Raw genomic sequence first — 27,311 nt, 5'->3', positions numbered from 1 at the left:
AAGTGGGCCTTGTGGGAGTCAGGAAGTTCTGTAGTATTTTTTATGACTAAAGTGAATGTCTCTAAATCTCGTGCCTACTTTGAGATTCTTTTTATGGACATTATGTTGGTCTTTTGATGAAATGTTGGTTTTATGAGAACACTTTTTAGAAACAGCGATGTTAAAATATCTTGCCGTGAACACTTATCTCTCCATCAACTATTCAAGTCCCGAAAAATTATCTATTTTTAGTTGGACCTACTGCTTTCCCCGTCATAGATCCATAATTGGATGTATCGTGCAACTGATGATAAAGAGCGGCATTCAGATTTTAAAATCTTTTGTTTTTGTCTTAAATCTTAGTCGCTCGTCGATGATTCCGCATAGGTCAAAGTTTAGGAAGGCTCGCATTTCATGAAGACCATTCGGCCGGCGAGCCCCACATTTTGCAAATTTGCCGCCATGTTTTATGTTAAATTTGGTTGACTCTATACCTACTTTAGATATCGTTCTGAGTTCAGTGTTCGTTTGAATTGGCCTGTCAGCTCGAGTAGATTCGCTTACACGAAGAGAGGTTATCTTCGTTCGGACAATACTGGCTTGATTGAATGCTTGTGTACGGACTTTATATTATACGTTCTCAGAGAAAATGTAATATTGAAATAAGTTCCTTTGAAAGGAATTCTAGATCTCTATTTTGCAAATTTGCTGAATATTTTGGTAAGGAAATGTTGGTATTATGTAATATTATATATAGGTATAAATTTTGATATAGAAACGAGCATTATCAAATAAAAAGTAAAAACAGAATTTCGCATTGAAGATCATAAGTTCGCAACTTTGGAATCGCAAATAATGTTTAAATAGGGAAAGTATTTATAGGGTCGCCGGGTAGTCTAGTAGTGAACACGTTATAGTCGCGTAAGCTGAAGACTCAGGTTCGATCCTCAGCTCGGCCTCCGATGGACTTAGTCGCTATTTTCGTTGTATGTGTATGATATTTCAATTCGGAAATACTATATTTAAAATACATACATACGGCTTACGCCACAATTTAACCTATATTATATCCCACAGTCAACTTCTACGACACCCACGGGACGAAACGGGGTGGTGAAAGTGTTAACCACTCGGGCAAAAAAAAAAAACGACACGGGCAAATTTAAAATATTTTCTATTTAAACTCATTATCATTTCCTAGCCCTTTTCCCATTGTTTGGGGTCGGCACAGCTTCCTCCATTCCTCTCTATCAGCCGTCATTTCCATACTAATACCTTTCACTCTCATATCATTGTTCACACATTCCATCCATCTTTTCTTAGGCCTTCCACTTCCATTGTGGATACATCCATCCACTTTCGTATTTAACACTCGTTTTATAACATTGCTTTCATCCCTCCGCATTACATGCCCATACCATGGTAATATACTTCCTCTCATCTATATTTTCTATTTAATAGTTATTTGTTATACAAGAGTGCAAAGTTGTATTTTAACGTCGAGTGTGGAATTGAAAAACGAGTAAGCAAAAGGATTCTATATTTGAACCACGAGTGAAGCGAGCTTGCGAGTTTTTCAATACACGAGAAGTAAAATACAATTGCACTCGTGTGTAACACAAAACTTTTCCCCTCGCTATAGCGAGGAAAGTACAACGCAAAAAACGCGCTTATCACTGCTTCCAGTAGTTCCACAGATGGTAAAACATCTTCATCACTAGATTAATCCACTTTTATCAATTATAAAGCAGAACATTTGCCTCTATTCAAAGTCAAATTACTTTATCCACTAGTGAATAAGATACGTTTTTACCCGCTGGTATTAAAGGACACGTGTTTCCGAGCTAGTGAGGGGAAAAGTACATTATGGTAATTGGGTAGCCCACTAGGTCAAATTAGCGATTGTACATATTACCCACCCAAACTTATAACAGCTTGTACATATCAATTATGAGTTAGCTGCGGGCAGTTTTCAACAAACCCCCCCCGACAACTCGGTAACAGGATCCAACAAGGCAAGCCTTGATGTGCGCGACAGTACCTCACTCGTGAAACATACTACCCATATTACTCTAGTTAATACAGTTAGAAAAGGACGGGCAGTCTATCTTGCCGTGAGGTACTGTCGCGTCAATCATGAGTAATTATTTAGATTGAATTTAACTTGCTCAGGTGACTAACTGGCGGTTTAACTAGGTTTTAATGTTTGATTACTTTTGTGAACGTTGTGTGAGTAATATGACCAAAGCAAGAATGTAGTTGACAGTAGGAAACTGAGCGAAATAACTTAGACTATATATATAAGTTGCCAAAAGTATGTAGTATTTTTATTTCATACTAGCTTTTGTCCGCGGCTTCGCTCGCGTTAGAAAGAGACAAAATGTAGACTATGTCACTCTCCATACCTTCAACTATCTCCACAAAAAGTCACGTCAATTCGTCGCTCCGTTTTGCCGTGAGAGACAGACAAAGAAACAGACACACAAACTTTCCCATGTATAATATTAGTATGGATATTATAACATTTACTTAGCTTATAATTTCAATACTTAAAAAGATCAGATCACCAATCTAAATATTTGATTCATAGCCTAACAGTTGGATTTGTCAGAACTATATTTCTAAAAATTTACTGCTCTTCTTATTTTAAGTTCACTTTCTCAAAACCCTCTTTCCTTCTATAAAGTCAGTTTTCTGCAGTCTGTTCTATTCGATCCTAGATTATCTGGGCTCGTAAGAAGTAAGGAAATCTAGCTTTTCCGGTGTTGGCTCAATCATCGTTCCGTGTTCGTCCATTCGTTCAATCAGTTATTTCCGATAATGGTGCTTCAAAAAACTTATATCTCAGTACTTATTAAACTTTGCAGTATAGTTATCAGATGTTTATAAAAATAGACGTTTGAAAAAAACCCAGACATAATGGACCGATTTCCATGAAACATGGCTAAGAGCACTCCCCACTAATTCAGCTTTCAAACAAGAAAAAAATAAGAGTTTTGAATGATTCACGGTTATTTTCATTAGACTGAACGAACGCGACCAGTGGTAACGCTGAAAGTGAACGCAGCCGACGCGCGCGAAGGAGGGTAGATCGCGCGCTGTCTATACAACTTTAACATCCACCCGCCTTCGTCAGTTTTCCGTGATCATGATGCATGCAACTGCGTCGAAATATCGGGAGCTCGACAAAAATCAAAAAGGTAATCACGGTCTATATCCCGGTCAATATAAGTCTAAGAAAAAAATAATTCTAAATCGGTTCCGTTCGGGAGCTACGATGCCACAGACAGATACACACACAAACAGATATACAGACAAACAGACACGTCAAACTTATAACACCCCGTCGTTTTTTGCGTCGGGGGTTAAAAGTTAGTATGTTACTGTGCGTCAAAACGTAGAAGATAAAATCGACCCACTTCCCGGTTTCCGATTGCGCTGAAATTTTGCACGCATAATATATGTAAATCACGTGACAATGCAATATTATGGTATCACGAAGCTGATCTGATGACGGAGCAGAAAAGTGGTCATAGGAACTCTGTCATGAAACGTCGTATCTCATCGAGTAAGGGGTTTTTAGAAACGTATCGGAGAGCAGTAGATGGCTGTTGATTGAAAGGTATAGTCGGCGATAAAAGCTTGTGCCAAAAATATTTTTTTTTGCAAAAAACTTATTTTATTTAAACCTGGTCTAAAATAGGGGACTACCTCTACATTCCTAATGACGTTTGTTCGAAAATCACTTGGCCTAACTCATTTGGCCGAATTATGAAATGCCTAACGCTCTTTTGGCCTTACGATCATTTGGCATAATTTAAATGTTGCCCCAAAAATGACATTACTCAGAACCGATTCGCTGTTAGAAAGGTAGGTTTAGGTTAGGTTAGAACCGTGACCTCACACAAATCCGAATCGCTTCTAAAAAAGTGGGTTTTAACGGCGTTAGGCGAAACAATATTAGGACATTTAAATTAGGCCAAATGATCATTATGCCAAGAAATATTAGGCGATCTAAAAATCGAAGAAAAAACTTTAGGAATCTAGATATACATTCCTAAAATAGGCATATTCGCTTTATTTGTTCCGCGTAACAATATCAATTTAAGTAAGTTCCATACCTTTCCAAACATAAACTACACGCACATTATAACCGCTTTGTGCGGAATGACAATTCCATACGCAGTTCCAAACTTCGCGATAAGCTTTGACTGTTCAGAATGTTCAGATACAGTACAAAAGGCCCTTTGTCGGTCGACGATAAGGTACCTAACTAGGAAACTTCGAGTCATTGCCGGCTCTAATCTAGGGTTTGTGTTGAGCTGAACTTGTAATTGGTTGTGCAAGAATGTTATTGCTATAGGTAAAACTTCGCAATAATAATCTACCCATAAAATTAAAATTTTGAAAAAAAAAAAAAAAACCCGAGATACTGGGCCGATTTTCATCTAACATGGCTAAGAACATTTCCGATTAACTCAGCTTACAAACAAAAAAACTAAATCTAAATCGGTTCATCCGTTCAGGAGCTACTATGTCACAGACAGACATACACACTAACAGACAAACAGACACACGTCAAACTTATAATACCCCGTCGTTTTTGCGTCGGGGGTTACAAACTAAACTGGCCCCGTAGTCGAATGGCATTTCTCCGACGCCAAACGAAAGCGATACGCCGCTGGCTCTGTCGCGCCAATACGCAAGCGCGATAGAGATAGATATCTACTAGCGCTTCGTTTCGTGAGCGTTTCGTGAGCGATTGTGCCATTCGGCTAGCCACCCAGCACAGAAAATAAGTTGCACTTACTGTTGCTACTGCTAGTGGGTAGATGTGTCTGCCTGTGAAGCAGAATATATGGTACAGGGTTTTTATTTGTTCCTAGGTCAAGTAATTGTAACAGGGTATGGAAATTGCTTACTTAGGCAGCCCGTATACTTGTTTGCCACCGATGTCGTGTTAATACCCACAACACGCCTGTCCGAATCGTTCTTGATTAGTATCCCTGTTGTTTTTTGCGACAACGTCTCTGCCTTTACCACATACACTTATGTTAGTGTAATATTATCATTTCATGTATTTTGCTGTACATATGGCGCTATATTACCGCACTAGTTAAGTAATGAGCTCATTACGCAACTATATCGTAATGGCCATATTGTGTACTGGAAATGTAAAACGTCTTACGATGTACGTGCAAAGAGTGAAATCGTAACCCGTGCCAATTTAACTCCCTTCGGTCGTGTATTAATTTAACGCCACTCGTTTTGAAATCCCTCTTTTACGCACTAGTAGCGTAATGTACTAATATGGTCCCTAACGAATAAATAGACTGTACTGCTTACAAATGATAACATTACGCGCTTCATTAATATTTATGCTACACCTCGATACAATAATGAGTGCGCGACCATCTGACCTCCTGACCTATTTTCTTCCTAACACAGTTCCATACTCTTCCTATCCTAGGTAAGAAATAACTAGCAACCACAATGATTCAGTGTAACAGTGAAAACGAAACTGTCTGTAAAACCTTTTAATAACATGACAATCAAAATTTTTAATAAACTTAGTAATGACATCAAAGATTGCACAAATTTCAGAATATTTAATAGAAAATTAAAAGATTATTTTACCAATAGGCCATACTACTCAATTAATGAATATTTTGCTGATGCTCTCAATTAAATAATCTTTATTGACTTTTTTGTAATTATTTAGTTGTAACTTGTAACATGACATTTATATATGTAATAATTTCAATATTTTAATGGACAACTGCATGATCTTGTACATCAGCATAAAATAAGTAATCCTAGCATGTAAGTACTTAGAGTATGATTTGTAACTATATTTGCATGTATTTATACTTGTAATGGCAAATAAATCATCTGAATCTGAATCTGAACCTAAAGTCTAAAAAAATATGCTTCTAAAACACGCAAAACAAAACAAGGAAATGCTACAAATGGCTTTCAAACCTCAAATTAGCTGTCATGTGTTACAGAGGGCTTACAACTCGGTTACAACAAAGGTCCAAATGTTTCAAACAATGTTCAAAAGAACTTTTTAGCGGTCTAAAACATTTTGTTTTCGAATAGCATTTAACAGCCATTTAAAACAATTGAATTTCGAATCGCAACAATTGAGTTTGGAATCGCATTCAAATCCCGTCACTTCCGGCGACCGCTGAAAAGTAATCTCGTAGCTAAGCGGCCGTCGCGTAATAACTGCATGTCACGAAACACCGGCTAAGCTGGGACCGGCTAGAAATTCTATAGGCCGCGAGCTGACACACATACGAGTAGTATAATTATATCGTTTATTAAACAATATATAATACATTACTTTATTTAGCCAACTATGAGACATTAAATTGATTGAAATTGGCGAAGGGGAGGGCAGCAACGACATTAATTCCGAAACGTCTGGTTAGGGGTTTGAATTTTTCGTGTGCCACGGATGCACATACTACATAGTCAATCCAAGCTTGCAACGATTTTGACTTTGACAGTGTCGTCGGTGCAAATGTTTCTGGCCCTCAAATCGGCCGTTATATTTAGTTTAACTACGAAATTGTTTGGGCTTCGACTTTATTAACTGAGCTACGTTACTTTATAACATTTTATAATATTGCAATTGTCAGCAATTCCATCCCTTTACATTACTTTTTATTGTGAAATAACAGAAGTGTTACTTTAATTTAAGGTCTTGCAAGAGTTGAAAATAAGTACTAAGATTGTGAAAGTAAACCTCGTAAAAACTTCTTGTAAAGTACCTACAAGACATCCTGATCCTTATCCGCGCAACTTTTAACCGTTCTGCGCTCATTGCAGACATAGCAAGTAAATGTAACTTGTTAATTTCCACAGGACCCAAGTTTTAAAAGTATCGGTTACGTGAACTAGGTTCCTTTGATCATCACGATAACTTTGATATGAGCTTTGCGAATAGCAAGGTATAAATGTAATTTTAAACGAGATATAAATTCTGTGTATTTTTCCTTGAGTCCTGAAATAAGGAATTAAGCAAATGCTGACGCGTCTGTGAAGCAAAATTCGTATTTTTGATGGTTTTACGTAAGCTCCAAACGTCTCTTTAATGTGTACATTTAAATATTACAGCCCCTATATAATTTATTTTTCATCACATTTGCTGTTTAAAGGTCTCATTGCGTTTACGTGTACTGAAGAATAGTAGTATAATGTAGGTATTAACACTCCTTGACAAAATCCCCCTTACCTCCCTAATTGCACAATATACTATTATTACACCAAAAAATACAGAATATAGTATAGATTTTTCTTTATCTACTTGTGCAATAAATACTGCCGGCGTATTATGCTTCCAATTTTATTACTTAATCTATGTGGATAAAGTACCCGTCACGCTTTGGCAAGTATGTCAGTGTGAGAGTGACAGTTGTCTTATCCATGTGGATAATTGATAAAATTAGAAGCATAATACGCCAGCTGAAATATAATTTCGACATATCGTACGTCATATTTGGAGGATATGACCCGGTCCGAACACTGTCCGCCATTTTTTCAAAACATTTCACCAAAATAGTTTCTAGCTCTCGGGCTTCCGCCGTCCGTTAATTAACGGCAGCGGTCGCGCCGTAATGGAATGCTGTTTCAAACCCATCGCTTTTTTCTGATTGGCCGACGGCGTTTGCATCGTCTGCCGTGCGTAGTATGGCCCTGTTTCATAACCGACGGAACGCTGGCTGGATAAAAATACCGGATATGTTGTTCAGGTTGGAGCGTTGTTTAGTCGGACCATGCGAATTCTGCAAAGCATTTGTAAACATATCGTCTTCCTTGCTTTGTTCTACATATTTTAATCAAAAAAAGGGAGCTTAGACGGACCCTCTATAGCCGATTTATAAAATGCTTTTGAGTCAAGAAAGTGTAAAAATTTATGTTATTTCGATAGAAGTTACTAGTATTTATTCTGTGCGTAGCTCCTAAATCCATGGGACTCGGATTTAGAGGAGAGCTCCTATCGAATAAAATAAGGGTAACATAGAAGAGCATTACAAACCACCACCAAAAATACGAGACTAGACACGTGTTTCACCTCTTCCGAAAATCAACTACGAATTATGCCAATTTTCATTGAAAAGTACGAGTAAAGCGCTCATACAAGTACCAACCTTTAGAACTAAATTCGAATTTGGAACCTCTCCGGGCGTTAATATCGCCAGCAAGCACGAGATTAGCCTCCATGATGCGACATTATTGCGCATAGACAAGCAATAGCGGCCCGGGCCGCATTGTGTCCGCTATGAGTGTTTTTAAATTTCGAGCGCCAAAGACCTAGATTCGCGGGGGTGGATTCTGGACGATGTGATTTAATTTTATGATGCAATCTGTGGTTATTCAGGTGGCGCTAGCATTATTGGACATTTTCAACGTTGTTACATTTATGATTATGTGTTCTCATATGTCTTGGAGGAGTATAAAATCTTTATCAAGCTAAATTGACAACGTTGGCAATATTAATTAAATATAAAATGTCACTCTTTTCGCATATCAAGTATTCCGAAGGACAAAATTACTGGTTTCATTTAAAGTTGGGTTTTTGTAGATTATATCCAGATTCTTATGCAAAAGTCTGACATACGACGCCAAATCGAAATGCCCATATGTCGCATTTTCACAAACTGAATTTATTTAAATTTTTAAGGTACTTTAGTTTTAATTTTTATATTTTAATTGTTTAAGATTGTACATACTAGTCACTTATTTAATTAAATATACATATTGCGTCAAAGTTGCATGAAATTAATTTTGGTTACCTAACTATTAGCTGATAAATCCTCCAATTTATAAAAACTCTTAGAGTACTTGTACAGACAATCAATTATAAACCACTTTAAATTAGCATTGTATCTTCAGATCGTATTTTAGTTAACAGATAAAGTTTGTTCGATTGTCAATAGAGTGAAGGCACCCGTGTAGCGGGTTAAACTGATCGGACCCTCGTCAAATGCAGCCTTCTCAAATTAAGCCTTCGGCGGTCGATGCCAGTATTTCTTGAGCGTTTTAGAATTATATCGGAGCAAATATTTAAATTTGTTCACAATTTCAATGAAAGGGAAGGTGTTTCTAAGTAACCATTAAACAATGGGCACATAATGAGATTACTGTATGCGCCCATTGATTTGCTTTATATCGAAAACCTTCTTCAAACTAGACAAGCGTATCACTGGCGATATAGTTACCTTTCAGCGAAAAGTCAAAACGTCGGAATAATGCGAGAAAGGGAGAAGAACGGTAGATAAATCCCAATTGTGAAATATAAGTACATGAAAAGAAAACAACAAATAAATTGTGATTTTAAACTTCACTAATAGGTATAATAATATGATAACGAGCAGGCTGTTCACGAGATAAACATCATACAATGAAAACCGCGCATTTGACTATTTAGTTATAAAGTGTTGTGTGTTTTGATACAATTTATTATCGCCATGTTCACATCAATTCTAACAAGATACGATCCAAAGACTGTTGCGATCTCAAGAAATTGTGTAGTACAGAATGATATCCCCAGACTCAAAAGCAGTACACAACAAAGCTTTAATCGAAAAAGAACCCGAGCACACGACGTACGAACAATAATCGCGTAATTCCCCAGTTAACGACGACATTGTCCGCGATAAAATTGCACCATTGCAACCACGACACGTAGACTTCTATGGCCGCACGTGTTTGTGCAACTTTGCCCATACTGGGTAAAGTTTCTGGTAAAGAACTTTATTTTGCAATAGCAGGCTTAGTTGCAAGCTGTTATGGGTTTGGTACCAAGTTTCATGGCCGTGCTCCCGTTGTAGGTGCTCTTTTTGTAACAGAGCTGTTTTCTGATAAGACACGACAAATTATGCGATGAAAATCAATTGTTTTTGTAACTGACTGCTTCCAACAAAATAGGTATAAATTTATGACCGCGATCTCAAGAAACTGTGTAGGAAAGATGTCCCCAGACTTTTAGTAGTAGTTACCAGTAGAAGCTTTAATTGAAAAGGAAGATGAGCACACGACGGACGAACAACAATCGTGTAATTCCCCAGCTAACGAGAGCATTTTGCGCCGCGGTAAAATTGCTACGTTGCAACCGCGGCACGTAGCACCTATTTGTGCAACTTTACCCATTGGGTGGGTTACCCAATTGAAAAAGTGACAACTTTTCTACTGAAAAACTATTTTATTTCGGCTTAGAAAAGTAAACACCTACCCGTTTGAAAAAAGAAAAACATAATCAAGTTGATCAAACAATTGCCACATTCTCTTTTAATAAAGAAATAAAAGATAAGCAAAAGCAACCCAGATAATCGCCCAAACTCCACGAATAAAAAACAATAAAGAATGCATCAAACAAAAGCTAGTAAAAAGGAAGCTTCGTAAAAGAGGTTAATCAACTTCCGAGGAACTAATTACCCTGGACTTTATTGTTTTTAAAGACGCCTTTACAAAGTTCGTCGATGACTTGGGCACTCCTCATTCTGCCATAAAACCGCGTTACTGAATGTTTTTTGTTAAAGTTTTTATGCCGCTTTTTATTAATTCGCGAGGAAGTTTCTAATGCGTTTTTAAACTAGTTCTGTCTGCTGAATTCATTAGAAAGTATCGTTGCTTTCAATGTTTGACTTTGTTAAATAGTATTTTAAAGTCCAGTCAACAACACAGCTGTGAATACAAAGTACACAGAATATGTATATACACACCTCAAATAAAATCATGATGTCACGTCAATAAACATTTAAAAAAAAAGTAAGCATCATCAGTGTAGTTATGATAGTATTTAATAGGTGGCGCTAAATAAATTAAGGTACGATTCTTAATATGAATTATGTAAAATAAGTAATCCTTTATAAAGTTATTTTTTTTTTGTAAAACTAAAACCAATTTATTTTTCTTTACCCAGTAAGCCTCATAAAAGAAATTTTATTGATAAGTAGAGTAAACAAAATTCTTAGTTTACGGCGGGCAATCTCCAAAGTTATTAGAAATTAATAATGACTCAGAAACTCGACTTGTTTTTCTGTCGAATATAATCGCTTCAAACTTCTAATGGTTCATTAGATTTAAGAGAAACTTTTCGGTAATAGAAGATGAAACAATATGCTTACAAAATAAAATGTAGGATAGAAGATATATATTTGAAGAGTTTGCTCGAAACTGTAGTCCACCATGATATAAGAAAATTCATAGTTTAGGAATGAGGCGCACTGAAATTAAAAACCTTTATTTTCCAGATATAATAATAGTGAATGCTGGGAATAGAGTGAATGGAGCACTAAACGCTTTTATGGGCAGCCAGAAAGTATCGCAAAAAGCACGTCTGGCAGTGCATAGAGGAGTTTTGGTGCCTACACTTATGTATGGTAGTGAAAGTTGGGTGTGGGAGAAAAGACTTCAAAGTCAAGTGAATGCCGTGGAAATGAGAGCGTTAAGAAGCATGGCTGGTGTAAAGTTGAGTGATAGGATCAGAAATAGCGTGATAAGAGAGAAGTGTGGAGTGGATGTAGATGTTGTGACAAAGATTGAGATGGGTATGTTAAGGTGGTTTGGGCATATAGAGAGGATGGATGAGAGGAGATTAACGAAGAAAGTATATGAAAAAGGAGTGAAAGGGTCAGTTGGTAGTGGAAGACCTAGGCGAACTTTTCTTGATCAAATCGGGGAAATATTGCAAAAAGGCCAGGTCAGAAGTACTCGAAATCGACGAGCGTGTATGAGAAACGTTATGAAAGTGTGTGAAGCGAAAGTGGTTTGTCAGGATCGTAGTAAATGGAAATCCGTGATCTCTGCCTACCCCTCTGGGAAACAGGCGTGATTGTATGTATGTATGTATGTATGTATGTATATAATAATACATTTAGATTTCTTTCCGTGGGTGTCGTAGCAGTCGACTGTGGGATATGGGTTAAATTGTAGCATAGGCGAGAGGCCGGCAACCTCTCACTGCAATGTTATAATTTCGTTTTCTTTCAATCCCTTTTTGCCAAAAGTGGCACTGACGCTTGAGTAGTTCATGTGTTCTGCCTACCCCTTTATAGGATGCAGGCGCTTGTATGTATGTATTCAGAAAAAAAGCAAGCTTGTAAAATTTTAACGGCATAACAATGAAAGAACATGGTTATTCAAATTACCAATTATGCGTACTCTAAACCCATCTCATTCAGTAAACGAGACCGCATACTTTTGAACATGAGTTCATGGAGCTGTCTGTTTTCGGTTCACTGCAATACAGAGACGGGTAACGTTAGAAAAGCCAAATTCAGGTTTAAGTAAACAGATCATTGCGGTACTATGATAATAACTCAGTGTCGACCAAAAACACCGTTTTTGATAATATCACAGATTTGTCCAATATTTAAAAAGTCTACAACTATTTTGAAAAATTACGGAGGGACTTAATATATTAAATATATTAAGTCCCTCTATGAAATAACCAAGGAATCGCTTGGTTATTTCATAGAGTTCACACGAAAATGAAGCATTCAAGCATAATTACCTAAATAAACTCCGTTATGATTATCATCGGTGTCAAGTAAAGCAAGGCCCTTTTACCTAAAATCTACTATTTTGTATTGTAGTATATAATCACAAAATTAAAATTTTGATAAAACCCCTGACCGCGACATAGTGGACCGATTTTAATGAAACATGGCTAAGAACACTCGACTAACTCAGCTTTCAGACAAAAAAACTAAATCTAAATCGATTCATCCGTTCGGGAGCTACGATGTCACAGACACATACACACTGACAGACAGACAAACAGACAGACAGACAGGCAGACACGTCAAACTTATAACATCCCGTCGTTTTGACGTCGGGGGTTAAAAATAAAAGTAGTCACATGCGTGTCATGAATTGAAAACAAAAATGTTCGAATTTCCGACTTTTACATATACAATTCAAACTTTTTGTAAGACGTGGATCGTAAAGTTATGAGCCAAGTCCCATGTTGACAAACTTGAAAGCGAAGGCTTTGAGGGACACGCAAGTTCAGCTGTTACTTCTCAGAGTTTAATTCTTATTTGTTATCACACCTGTCCGAAGAATTCAAAGGCCGCCCGAATGTATGCGACATTATTTACATAAATATTTTTTTACATAAAATTTGTGTTCCCAGACTTTCATATCTCTTTCTTAATAAGGTACAGCAGGACAAATGTCGACTGGGGGCCAAATGTAACAAGTCCATTTTTTCCATGTTTTACAATGTTTCCATTATTAAATAGAGATAAAGTATATTTATTCAGACAAGATTTTTTCGTACACATTTGCATATTAACTTAAAGAACATAATATTATCTTAAAATAAAATTAAACTATTAAATCTAGTATTATTCTAAAATTAAACTTAAAGTAAAATAAAAAAAAAAATTAAACTAAATAAATCTAAAATTAAATAGAGAGCGTCTACCGGTTATACACTATGTAACATAATTGCCGAAGATAAATCCTACGGCTTATACATTACCTTTAGTACCTTTAATTTTCATGGTGTTTATTTTAAAAAAAGGAAGTGGTATTCGTAACCGCTATTCGATACCGGTTATGCTCTTAAATGGATCACCAGCATTAATGTTACATCCTGTATATGGTAGGCGTGTTCAGTGGATACATGTAGAACTCAACATCATAGTGTAATAATGGAAAAAAACCGGCCAAGAGCGTATCGGGCCACGCTCAGTGTAGGGTTCCGTAGTTTTCCGTATTTTTCTCAAAAACTACTGAACCTATCAAGTTCAAAATATTTTTCCTAGAAAGTCTTTATAAAGTTCTACTTTTGTGAATTTTTTCATATTTTTTAAACATGTGGTTCAAAAGTTAGAGGGGGGGGACGCACTTTTTTTTCCTTTAGGAGCGATTATTTCCGAAAATATTAATATTATGAAAAAACGATCTTAGTAAACCCTTATTCATTTTTAAATACCTATCCAACAATATATCACACGTTGGGATTGGAATGAAAAAAAATATCAGCCCCCACTTTACATGTAAGGGGGGTACCCTAATAAAACATTTTTTTCCATTTTTTATTTTTGCACTTTGTTGGCGTGATTGATATACACATTGTTACCAAATTTCAGCTTTCTAGTGCTAACGGTTACTGAGATTATCCGCGGACGGACGGACGGACGGACAGACAGACATGGCAAAACTATAAGGGTTCCTAGTTGACTACGGAACCCTAAAAAGGATCAGTTACAATTGCCTCCCAGTCGAGATTTGCCCAGCTGTACTTTACTAGTTATTTAGCGTCTTTGCTTGCTTTGCATCCATCCCACCCAGGCTAAATTCACTGAGAAGACAAACTTTTGAGTGCGGCAGTACTATTACCATCGTCGTCTCATCGTCAGATTTGGATGAAATTATTACCTACGTAGCGGAACAAAGGCGTCGTTAACCTAGGTGACACTTTATAGGATTTTCTCAGACTTCCTAAAATCGATCTCCGTTAGCTTCAAAAGTGTTAAAAGAAAGGGGGAAATTCTATCTAGTAGTCACCCCTTTAAAGGTCTATGGTACAAATGTGCCAGCTTTTGCATTTGTGCTTATTGAAGTTTAGACGTATAATTATGTATTGTTGTATGTAATCAAAAGGAGCTGTGTCTTCTGTCAAAGCAGAGTATAGATATATGGAAGTCTGTTTACCTAATTAGCAGGGAACAAAACACTAGCATTGAGCGCTAATTATGTGAGCACACGGAGTGCTTATTCGCTTAGTGATGTGTCATCACTAGAATATTACTTGTATTCTACTCTAAATCGTTGACTTATTACTTCGTAAGGATGTGACATACGGGCACTAAAAATTATGCTACTTCAGTGGTGTCATTGACTCCTTTGTGCACAATGGGAGCCAAGCGTGCAGTCTATGCGACCAATCGCGCGCGCGATTCTTACTCCTCAACCAATCACATTGCAGCGTTCTACCGAGGCACATCAAACGAGAATGTTCAGTTGAAACAGCTTTCCTTTTAAACAAACAAAATCGTAACCATCTCTGCAGGAGGAGAAATGAAATACCTTTGACTATGATATGTTTGATGTCTGAGTTCTGCTTGTTAATAATTTCTGAGACGGGAATGTTGACTGTACAGTCTGTGTACACTCATAAAGCAGTTACTTAGTCGATACGAGAATTGGCAAGCGAGTTTAGATACGTAGCACTATTTAATCGGTCGATTGAATTGTTTGTAGAAGTACAAGCACCAACTACGGTTACTAACAGATTGCTCCGGAATGCTTAACTTATTTTCTGTACAAATCACTCGTACTCGCATAGTGCAAGCGAAATGTATAATAAAGTATAACTTTGTAGTATACCTACAATACATAAGTTGACCCATTTTTAAGGATTTTAGCCTCAGTTCGGTGGCTGCGTAATTGCATCCCATTGCCCCTCACTAGGTTGCTAAAATTTCCGCGCCAGCAACTGGTGTTTGGCATCGCTTCCCGTCCGGCGCCAATTTCATTAGCTTGCTGAATAAATAATATCGCCTGGAATACCGATGGGCGGCCCGTTTATAGTTAATGCAACTCATTAGTGAATATTAAAATAATGTTAAAATAAGTGACATTCTGATTGGGAAACTTTAAACAAGTTTGTTTGAGGAACTCTGACAGGTTTTACTTCACCAGAAGTTTTAGATTTTTTTCTAAATAATTTTAATCACTATTTTTTTTTATGTATTGAACCACTCTTTACGTCTTACACTTATCAACACAACCTAGATGACGAGATGGCAATGCCAACGTGCCGTCTTCTAAACATGTAAGCAAACGTTCCAATGTGAACAATGCTACTGCAATGCCTCTCCCTAGCCAATTTTGAAAAATAGTATATGTATAGTAATTAGGCACTAAGGAAATTAACATAGTGGTAGTATTAGGTTTAAGTATTAACCTTGTATGGATTTTGTGGTCCGAAATAAATGATTTTTATTTTATTTTTATTTTATTTTTATTTTTTTTAATGTCAAAACGATCTGACAGTGCCAAAGAAGCAACGTCTCTTCTGAAAGATGGGTTTTGTATCAGTGTGATATCTTGTAAGTATTGTTCAAATCGGGCCGATGTACGATTATCCGGCTTGAATATAAGGTCCATTACAGATCATAGATCATTGACCTTATGTCCATAATGATATAAGTAAAAATCAAAACATTCACGTATTTCACGTTCATTACGATAACTCGATCAAGCTACTACTCCCACATGACTAAATCATGAAATTAATGTAATCAGAGAAACTCATTGTTGGAGAAATTGATTCATAGATTTGATTATGTTCCCTTCGTCTATTGTTCTGATTGGTTACTGTAATCTTGGGAGGAGCTCTTTGCGTAAATCGTAATGGAATTTCGTGATTTAATTTACTTGAAACGAACGATAATCTTACTTTAGCCAACACGGGAGAATGTTAAGTACCTATTAGGCACTTTGCTTAAAACAAATATTAGAATTTAAAATAATTTACCTAATTGAATGTAAAACATCCTTGAAGACTATTTATTACCTTTACTTTTGATTGTTCGTAAATGTTGCTATTAAAAACAGGGGCTAGCCTAGGTAAAAATCCTGAGTTGGAACCGGGGACCGATTTTTGAATCTCGAATGCATTAATTCGCCGTTCGAAAGTCGTAGCATTACGTCGTTTTCTACAGACTTTCCTGATCGACTTCGACCCAGATCGAATTTTAAAATTTGTTACTAGGTACCATTTTCGTATTACCTAGGACTCCAGTTCCACCAATAGTCGATTTTTAAAAAATTGTTCTGTCGTGCAAACGTACAGTAACCATAACCACGTCGTACCTAATTCGTGTCTACTCAAAGTGAAGACTACCTTTTTCAATATAACCTAACCCACGACGCGTTTTGTCTTCCGCGACCACGGCCAGTGCAACCTGGCCGAAACGTTGGGAAAAAAGGTAAAATAATGTTAATTAATCGCGTTCGACCTGTATGTGACTTTAAATATGTGTACAAAGCGCGAGAACTTAAAGTGTTAAATCTAAATCGGTTCATCCGTTCGAGAGTTACGATGCTACAGACAGACACACACACACACAGACAGACAGACAGACAAACAGACAGACAGACAGACATACAGAAAGACACGTCAAACTTGCCGTTGTCGTTTTTGCGTCGGGGGTTAAAAATAGGAGAATTGGAAACGAGTTAATGTTGGTAGGTTGCTATGAAACCGTTGTTATTGTAATGTCTGTACAATCAACCGTCATTCATCTGGTTTTGTGAATCAAATATATTCCTTGATAATCCACTGCGCCTTATTACTCTTCAATAGGTTATGGGCCCAGTTTACAAAATTTTCTGTTACAAGAAGATCAACTCTAAGGTTATTGCTGGCGTTGGCTGCTGAAAATAATTTACAGGTGCGTCATTTCGATGTAAATACTGCATTTCTGAATGGTGATTTACATGAGAAAGTTTTTATGCGATTACCGGAAGGTTTTGACAGCGAAGGTCAGAAACATAGAGTTTGTTTATTGCAGAAGGCAATATATGGCCTTAAACAAGCAAGTCGGTCGTGGAACGAAAAAGTCAATGATGTTTTGCTGTCAATGTCATTTAAACGTTCTGAGTACGATTGTTGCTTATATTTTAAAGACGATATTTATATTTGTCTTTATGTGGACGATTTTATAATATTCTTTAAGAATATTAATAGTAAAATTGAATTGTTGAGCGGGTTGCGGAATCACTTCAAAGTGAAGGATTTAGAGGAAGCTCGGCAGTGTTTGGGCATGAGTTTAGAACGAGGAAAAGAAGGTACGTTGTTCCTACATCAGAGGAAGTTTGTCGAGACCGTTCTAAAGGATCATGGTATGGATCAATGCAAACCAGTGAAGACTCCGATGGAACTGGATCTGCATAAGGTTTTGGCAGATGGGGGTGGTGAGGAGTTGGATCGCCAAGAACAATTACGATACCAGGGTGGCTAGCCGAATGGCACAATCGCTCACGAAACGCTCACGAAACGAAGCGCTAGTAGATATCTATCTCTATCGCGCTTGCGTATTGGCGCGACAGAGCCAGCGGCGTATCGCTTTCGTTTGGCGTCGGAGAAATGCCATTCGGCTACAGGGCCAGTCGTTGGTTGGTGCATTGAATTACCTGGCATGCAACACAAGGCCCGATATCTCGGCGGCCGTGAGCTTTTTAGCTCAATACAATTCATGTTGCCGATCAATACATATGAAGGCGGCTAAGCGGGTTCTACGTTACCTAAAGGGAACGTGTCACTTAGGCCTTATATTTAGGAAGTCAAAAGGTGAACGTAACGATAATTTTATTACAGGTTACGTTGATGCTGACTGGGGAGGCGACATCAGGGACAGAAAGTCTTATTCGGGATACGTGTTTCAAGTTGGCCCGAATCTGATAGCTTGGGAATGCAGGAAGCAGACTTGCGTCTCGGTTTCCTCAACGGAATCGGAATTTGTCGCATTATCTGAAGCATCCAAGGAAGCTGTATACCTCCAGAGGTTAGTGAGTCACGTAATCAATAGAGGGAGCTCTGAGAAAGTCAAGTTGTTTGTAGACAACCAGAGCGCTATGGCGTTGGCGAACAATCCCGTTTTTCACCGACGCACTAAACATGTGGATATTAGGTTTCACTACGTACGTCACTGCGTCAATGAGAGGTTGATTCAGTTGGAGTACATTCCTACTGAAGATAACTTGGCTGATGTCTTAACCAAGCCATTGCCCCGTGTTAAGTTTGAAAGGTGTGTGACTGGTTTAGGTTTAGACTTGAGTTCTTGATGATGCTGTGGATGTTCACATGATGATGGATGGTTGCTTGAGAGGAAGTGTTGGTAGGTTGCTATGAAACCGTTGTTATTGTAATGTCTGTACAATCAACCGTCATTCATCTGGTTTTGTGAATCAAATATATTCCTTGATAATCCACTGCGCCTTATTACTCTTCAATAGTTAACCTTTAAACGTTGCCTTTAATCGGTTCATCCGTTCGGGAGCTACGATGCCACATATAGACACACACGCAAACAGACAGACAGGCAGACAGACAGACAGACAGACAAACTGACAGACAGACACGTCAAACTTAAATCACTCCGTCGTTTTTGTGTCGGAAGTTCAAAATCACACAACTTGTAAAATCTATAACTTCGTGTCAGCATATCCATGAAACACGTACAACGCACTGAATCTAAGAGGTAGAGGTTGCTCTATCTCTCACATTTTACGCTCCATACATCACCAGCTGAAGCCATCGAAGCCACTCTAATGAAACTTTATCGCCGCCGAAGTGCTAAGCCAAAGCGATCTCTGCATCCTCGGAATACGGCCATGAACTATCAATTATTTGTACACCACTCCACATTAAAGGTCGTATCTCTGTCGGTATTCTGAAATACTTAAATCTTTGTAAGACTGGATAGCTACAGGTGTTCCGAAGTCGGTTTTCTAGAGCTAAGGATTGGGACTATCCTTAGGGTTAGTAATCCGGTTTTGGTTATCAATCTAGCTCTGCCCTGTTAACGGGTTTGGGTCAGGGAGTGATTTTGGATTATTGCTAAGCTTGGGCTGAAATAAATTATAATTTACGAAGGTTGGCTTATACTAGCTGGAGTTGGGTTTGACTGGGTAAACATACAATGTAATGTTGAGGTAGCATTTTATGTATTATATCTAGAGGTTATTTCAGAGCAAGGATTATTTATATAGGATTTACAATCTTCATACTATGAATCGTCCCTCGATTTTTTAGCGCCACCTATTAAATACTATCATAACTACACTGATTATGCCTAGAATTTTTGTTCAAAATGTGTATTGACGTGATATCATGATTTAAAAATAAGGAAATATGTCGTTTATTCTTATAAATATGATTTTGGCCACTTCCCGGCTGCGGCAGGGGTATACTCTTTTGTATGGGCTTTGTCAGTTCAGTATTAAATTGTTCTTGCTTCAGAGGTTCAAAGTAATAGTATAAAAAATAATTTGAGAAAGGCACACTCACAAAAAAAGATATGGATAGATAATGGATCTTGAGCAAGATTTTAGAAGACTTGGCTTCTCAAGTGATTCTCTGTCATACTCGTATTATAAAGCAATTATTGCGTATAATTGGTATTATAATACTATATAATGTAAATGTATAGGCTATTAGGCTCTGTAGGTTTTTTGGACCAAGATAGTTTTAAGTAAATCAGAAGTTACCCAAGGTATTTTTTTTGTTTGAATCTAGAAATGTTTATCTAATAATGCTATCAAATATGAAATATGTTTCTTTAATTGTATTTTACAGTAAACGCAAATAACAAATACAAAAACCCTCATATTTAAGATTATTGTCACAAATTTAGATACGCAGTGCGATAAGTTGGGGCGGTCGTTAAACTGACCCCAGAGGGATCGAGCTTGGTCATTCCCAACCACAGACCAATACAACAAGACGGCCCTTACAGGGCGACTCGCGGTCACCAAGCATACGACAAATCAGGTTTATAAAAGTTTGAACGCGTGCGACACCGATCAGTAGCGCCCAAGTATACGACCCGCTAACAGTGTTCGTGTCCGCTCGGGAAAAAATCTTAAATAATCAAATTTGGTTGCAAACAATGATCTCTTGCAGCATAAAGTGGTGTGGCAAGTCTACTAACACTTCTACATATAAAAAAGATGGAATAACATTCCACAGTTAAGTCAAATCAATTATTTTGTTGAATATTGTTTATTATCCGCGGAGTTCATTTATACTGGTCAATATGGTTGTACTGAGCGGCGCCGAGGCGCGTCCATCCCTTTTTGCCTAGTTAACAATGCGATATGCTACCCAAGAGGTAACGGCGGCTATCAACGCGGGTATCGAAATCGACGTCCATTACCGCCGCATTTGCAAATACGCATTTTACAGGCAAACCGACCAATTTCTTAAAAAAGTTACTCACACAAAGGAAGCCTGTTTAGTTGACTAACGCACATATAGGCGATAGAGAGTGTGAATGAAAGAAGACGCTCGCTATTTGACAGTTTTTGCCACGGGGCCGCGAGAAGAGGTTGTGTCATACTGACGTGTGACGCTAAACCTAAGTGAACTCCAATCTCATTTAGTAGTTTACGTAATAATTATGGCAAACAGGTGAAAGTTATGCATTTCAAATTATTGTTTATAGTTTTCTACATGACTTCTGAGTACTTTTTACGTATTGTTTAGCCTGGAAATGTGTTTAAAGTGGAAATTAAAAGACAGCGGTGAAAGGCGCCATTTCGTGAGTAGATTCTATTACTGTGGTATACCACGGTAATAGTTAAAGTAGTGATATTAGTTCTTTTTGCTTTATTTTAAGTATATGTGATCAGTTATATAATGTCTTACAGTTGTTTCAATCTTGATCTATTCACGCTATCAAAGAACTATTTACGCGGTATGAAAATTATTCAACAAAACCTTAATTTTTAGCAAAAACTTCATGACTGATTTCGTAGTTTCTATGAAAACCGTTAATTTGTCAATTTTTTTAAACATTGACATAAAGTCTGATGCTTACTTACCAGTTATGTAAACTTGGTTTTAATATAAGGTTGCAATATTTTATTTTGATTTGTAATGAAAATACATCTGTATGACTTTGTTTTTATGGGTCGGAATTAGATTTTATAATACTCCAATTTATGCCTATTACCGATGGTACGATCAGATAACCCTCGGTAATAGAATATATAAGAATCTATTACCGATCCATGCAATATTTGTTTGGGTCGGTAATGGGTTCCTATAGAAGTATCTATTACCGAGCGACATATTAGTCTTGTATCAAAATATGACATTTAGTGTACCGTAAGTACAGATTTCTTAGGTGAAACTGAGTCTTCTGTGGGTATTCATAAAGGAGGATAGTATAGGTATATGTATTTGTCATAATTTGTATATTCAACCATCGGTATTAAGCTCCGAATTTTGAGATGGGTTTCTATTTACCGATGGCAGAAAAACACTGTCATTCATACCCTCGGTAATGAAATCTCAATTCGCGTTAATAGAACTGCAACCTGTTCATTACCACGGTAATAGAAAATTTAGGTATGTTGGCTTCAATAATCATTTTATGACATATAATAAACTAAAATGATCCTAAAACTCTTCAAAACTAATAGTTCAATAAATACTCTTCCATAAAAAATATTTGTGGTCGTTAATGAGCTTTGATACCCTTAATTTTTTGGTATCTTTTGAAATCTGCCTTAAGTACCACGTTAATAGGCGCCATTACCTTATTTAATTGTCGCAAATACTCCCATTCAAAAGAGAGCGTGGACAATGTTGTTTGTCTATGGGAGTTGGTCATGCCCACTTGGCTCTCCCGGGCCAGTGGGATCTATGTATAACAGAATCCCCTTCACGTCATGAACAATATGTCTATTTTTTAACCGTCGCCTCATATCTCTCAAGAAGGACGGTTATCAAGTCGTCTGTATGTTTTTTTTTTATTTTTTATGTTTGTTCCTCGATATCTCCGTCGTTACTGGACCGATTTTGAATTTTTTTTAATTGAATGTATATTATGCATACAGATTGGTCCCATTTTTCTCAGAACCCAGTTCTGATGATGGAATCCTGGAGAAATCGAGGGAACTCCTCGAATCTGAAAGGCATACATATGGTGATTTTTGTGTTTTTAAAGGAACAGCATGCATTTAGGTACGGAACAGTGACATTTGGTGCAGTGGAACTGCTGATGATGGCCAGAACGGAACTCTTCAAATCTGAACGGCACGCTTATAGTGACTTTGGTATTTTTATAAGAACAGCATGCACTTTCGTCCAGAACAGTGACATTTGGTGCAGTGGAATTGCTGATGATGGTCAGAACCGAACTCCTCAAATCTGAACGGCACGCTTATAGTGACTTTGGTATTTTTATAAGAACAGCATGCACTTTCGTCCAGAACAGTGACATTTGGTGCAGTGGAACTGCTGATGATGACCAGAACCAAACTCCTCAAATCTGAACGGCACGCTTATAGTGACTTTGCCATTTTTATAAGAACAGCATGCGTTTAAATCTAGAACAGTGACATTTGGTACAGAGGAACTGCTGATGATGGTCAGAACCGAACTCCTCAAATCTGAACGGCACGCTTATAGTGACTTTGGTATTTTTATAAGAACAGCATGCACTTACGTCCAGAACAGTGACATTTGGTGCAGTGGAACTGCTGATGATAGTCAGAACCGAACTCCTCAAATCTGAACGGCACACTCATAGTGACTTTGGCATTTTTGTAAGAAAAGCATGCATTTAAGTTCAGAACAGTGACATTTATTTAGTTATGTTTGTTAAGCATATTGAGTTTTCAAGTCAAAGTTTGTCAAGCTTCGATTTCTTATAATATAATCAGATTCATGAGGAATTGAGGAAACTCCTCAAACCTTAACGTTATACGTATATTCATTTGTGTTGCCATCTAATAATTAAAGCATTAAAAGCAGTTTTAAAAAATACTTACACATTTCTACATAATCCAACATTCGCAAGTAGCTTTCACCAGAACCCGAAAGGCGACGAATTTTTTTTTTCTTAAAAAATATTTTCTGAGAGATTTATGCTCATATGTGATGGATCAAGTTAAACTGGGGCTGTTGAATGCCTCAACCCTCAAACGATGTTGGGCACCGGGCGGGTTGTACAGCTGCGGTTTGCAGTTTATTAATCGGCTTTTGGGATTGTTTTATTTCGGGTACACGAGGGCTGAGTTGGGATGGACGGATTAAAGTGGGACTTGAAAAGAGACTTACTGTGACTTGTGATTTTGGGGCGAACCTTTTCAGTGCTAGTGACGGAATTATCTATAGTTACCTTATTTGATTGGCTAGAACATGACATATTTTTATGACATGTTGTTGCCGTACGTTGTTTTTAACGTAGAATAAGGAACACCGCTACTACTAAACATATCTTTTTCCCCTCACTAGCTAGGAAACACGTGTTTTGTCCTTTAATACCAGTGGGCAAAAACGCATTTTATCCACTAGTGGGTAAAGTAATTTGACCTTGAATAAAGTCAAATTAATTGCTTTAAAACTGATAAAAGTATGTGAATCTAGTAATACAAATGATTTACCACGTGTGGAACTACTGGAACCACTGATAAACGCATTTTTTGCGTTGTAGTTTCCTCGCTATAGTGAGGGGAAAAGTTTTGTGTTACACTCGGGTGCAAATGTATTTTACTTCTCGTGTGTTAAAAAACTCGCAAGTTCAGGATTCTATTCTCGAACCGTTAAAATACAACTTTGACCCCTTGTATAACAAATAACTATTTTACCAGCCTTACAAAGGTTGTTAATGACTTTAATGAGATAAAAATTGAAGTTAATATTCCGAAAATAGAAATATAAGTCCATTATTTGGAGGACCTTTCAATATGTTCTGTCGTTTGTTACATATACTTAATATGTAAAGATACATGCTGTTGCAAAAACGGTTATAGGTACTGAATTGGTTTCTTCTAAAATCCTCTGGAGTTTTTATTTATTTTTATCGTCGTATCTCAAACAATTTCCAAGGTAGTTTCAAAACCAGTTGGCGTATCCTTAAGATTACAATAGGGTTAGAGATGAGTGTGTGCTTGCTTAAAGCGCGAGATAATCCCTCAATGAACTACCGTACATTGTTCCCCTATTACGCGTAGGCAGTAGTTACGCCTCCGAGCCCACACTATATTATCCACACGTGTAAATGTGGCTTTACGCTTGGTTGGTCCTCTGTTGTACCATAAAAGTCCCTTGGATCAGTTGTCTTTTTATGTTTGGCAGTAAAGGTCTAGTGGTCTATTCAACAGTTCGTCTATTTTCGCAGGTGGTAAAATATGTCTGACATTTTCAGTGTCCAGAAATAGGTGAAACGTTTCGCTTTCAAGTAGAAATATTACGTACAGGTAAAAATAGTAAAATATATTCTTAGATTTATTTAGTGGTTGTTATAAAACAAAGGCAAGGAAGATGATTATGTAAAAAACAAACATGTAGGTATTATATCCACACCTAAAATTCTTACAAGCCCATTAAAACCCTTTGAATTTCTCATTATGTCCCTGACCTCCATTATGCCCCTATGGGAGACTGAAGGAAAGGAAAATGTATAAATAACCAGGTACATTTAGACTGATTTAGTTTCGTTTAATTATAACATGATGGCACTCGTTTCTCTACCTCCTGGCAAGTATGAGTGAGAGATGAATATTAGAGGACTAGCAACATGTAATTTACTATAACTTTGGCACACCAGTGGCAGTATTTATATTTTTTCTTTTACTACTGTACTGTAGCATAAGGCAACCTCTTAGTTCTCTCAGTATTACCTAGTAATAAAACTGAAAATGTAATTATTGATGCAATTATTCTGCAGAATGCAGAATTCTGCAGAGAACTTTCAAGTCTATCTTAATAATCTGTCCCTAGTGTGCTGAAGCTTAATTGATGCATCGATTCCACTGTCTCCGGAAGGAGACACAGAATATTGTGTGCTCCGTGGTTTAAATTATGCATATTTGAGTGGAACCGCTGCAGCAAAGTTTTTCGGGGGGTCTAGTCAAGGCGACAATTCGTACATCGTCAAATGACACAAGAAAATAAAAATCTTCGTTTCTACGCCTTACTTCATTTTCTAAATGGCGTTTTCTATCAGATCGTTAATTGGCTGTGTCCCCAGAAAAGCTATTTACCTTGTTAAAGTTTTTTTATTCACCGCTGTTAGACCACGTATACATGTCTAGTCGTTCTATTTAACGATAACTCACGCTAAAACAGAACGGGACAGGCATAGATGTCCATTTCTATATACAAAGTTTCACCTAATAGCTAGAAGATCACGTGAGACTTTAGAGAAATTGACACATCGGTCCAACCTCGTCCAGTCATCAGAAATAATTTATAACTCTTCGAAGGCCGCAAAAATGTGGGACACGATCTTATGGCTTTGCAGAAAAGATCGTGTCAGATCATTTGGCGGCCTTCTCTGTGTAACATATTATTGCTGGTGACTGTCACAACCTGCAGAGTCATCCTATACGTACAGCTGCATATTTTGAAGTGAAACTTCTAAACGCGACTTCCAACTGACAGCCTTAATTGTTTAACCCTTAAATGCATAGTGATGTATATATGCATCATGCATTTTTGACTCTATTGACAGCATGTCAAAATTCAAATTTGAATGAATCTTTGTCAAGCTCATGCATTTAAGGGTTAACGCTTAGTGTTGCCATCTTGAATTTTAAAATACCCCTTCCTTTTTTCATTTCCAAATAACGAAGTTTCACTTCTTCCGCGCAGAGGGACTCCACGCACTTTTATTAACCGACAAGAGAATGGCGGACATGTCTGACGTGAAGTCTAACACACTAGTCTCTCACGATACAGAGATACTAATAGACATATTGTCTTTCAGTGTCGGAGCAAGGTCCCCACGAGAAGCGTCTATTGAACGCTTTGCTGGCGTCGTACAACACGCTGGAGCGGCCGGTAGCCAACGAGAGCGAACCGCTCGAAGTCAAGTTCGGCCTGACGCTGCAGCAGATCATAGATGTGGTGAGTTCGATATCAAATAAAGTGTTATCATCTAAACCGAATTGTGTCGTTTCCAAGCAAAATTCACACTTTGACGCTTGCCATAAATATATAAGTTGTTACTTGACGTCCTTATTTGTGTAGCATAACTTCAAACTTTGGTAAATCCATTCTGCTTTAAGGTTTAATATATTAAAAATGTAATATGATCTGAAAGATTATCAACCTTATTATAGCAGCCTTATACCCAAGTTTGAAGTTAAGCGACACATTTATGCTAAGTGGTCAAGTGGGACCTTTGACTAGATTTCGACATATTTTGTGATTTATGGCCACCCTACACTAGCGTCGACTATTCATATCATTATGGATGACAATGCTAACAATGTCTACGTTGCACTAAGCACCAGCAGTAGAATTGACTAGACATCGACAATTGGAAGACGCCAGTGTAGGGTGGGGTTAAGCTGGATTTACACTCATGAATGTGTTCTTCGTCATTCGTGTGGTCGCGGGAACGAAGAATCTGGAGCTATCGCGACCGCTGCTTATACTGATAACGTGTTATCATTAAGAGCTAGGCTAGTGACGGGCCACTCGAGTGATGAAAAATACGTGAGGTTAACTGGAAAATCATTTGCGAAAATTGCTCACGACAGTATACATTCAACTATAATTTCTTGATGATTCACGCCGAGTGCGAAATTAGAAAGCACCGGCGAATCAATACATATAT

At 37.5% G+C, this 27,311-nt stretch overlaps 1 protein-coding gene across 1 annotated transcript in view; it reads left to right on the top strand.

Moving 5' to 3' along the window:
• Positions 1 to 27,311, top strand: part of LOC125225040 (neuronal acetylcholine receptor subunit alpha-7) — a 216,611-nt gene that overhangs the window by 124,765 nt on the left and 64,535 nt on the right. Inside the window, exon 2 of the mRNA XM_048128530.1 lies at positions 26,457 to 26,596. Coding sequence (XP_047984487.1) covers positions 26,457 to 26,596 — 140 coding nt within the window. The remainder of the gene's footprint in view (positions 1 to 26,456; positions 26,597 to 27,311) is intronic.

This window comes from Leguminivora glycinivorella, chromosome 4, assembly GCF_023078275.1.
Source record: "Leguminivora glycinivorella isolate SPB_JAAS2020 chromosome 4, LegGlyc_1.1, whole genome shotgun sequence".
NCBI lineage: Eukaryota > Metazoa > Arthropoda > Insecta > Lepidoptera > Tortricidae > Leguminivora > Leguminivora glycinivorella.
The sequence above is the reverse complement of the archived record's forward strand: the minus strand, read 5'-3'. Positions and strand labels throughout refer to the sequence as shown.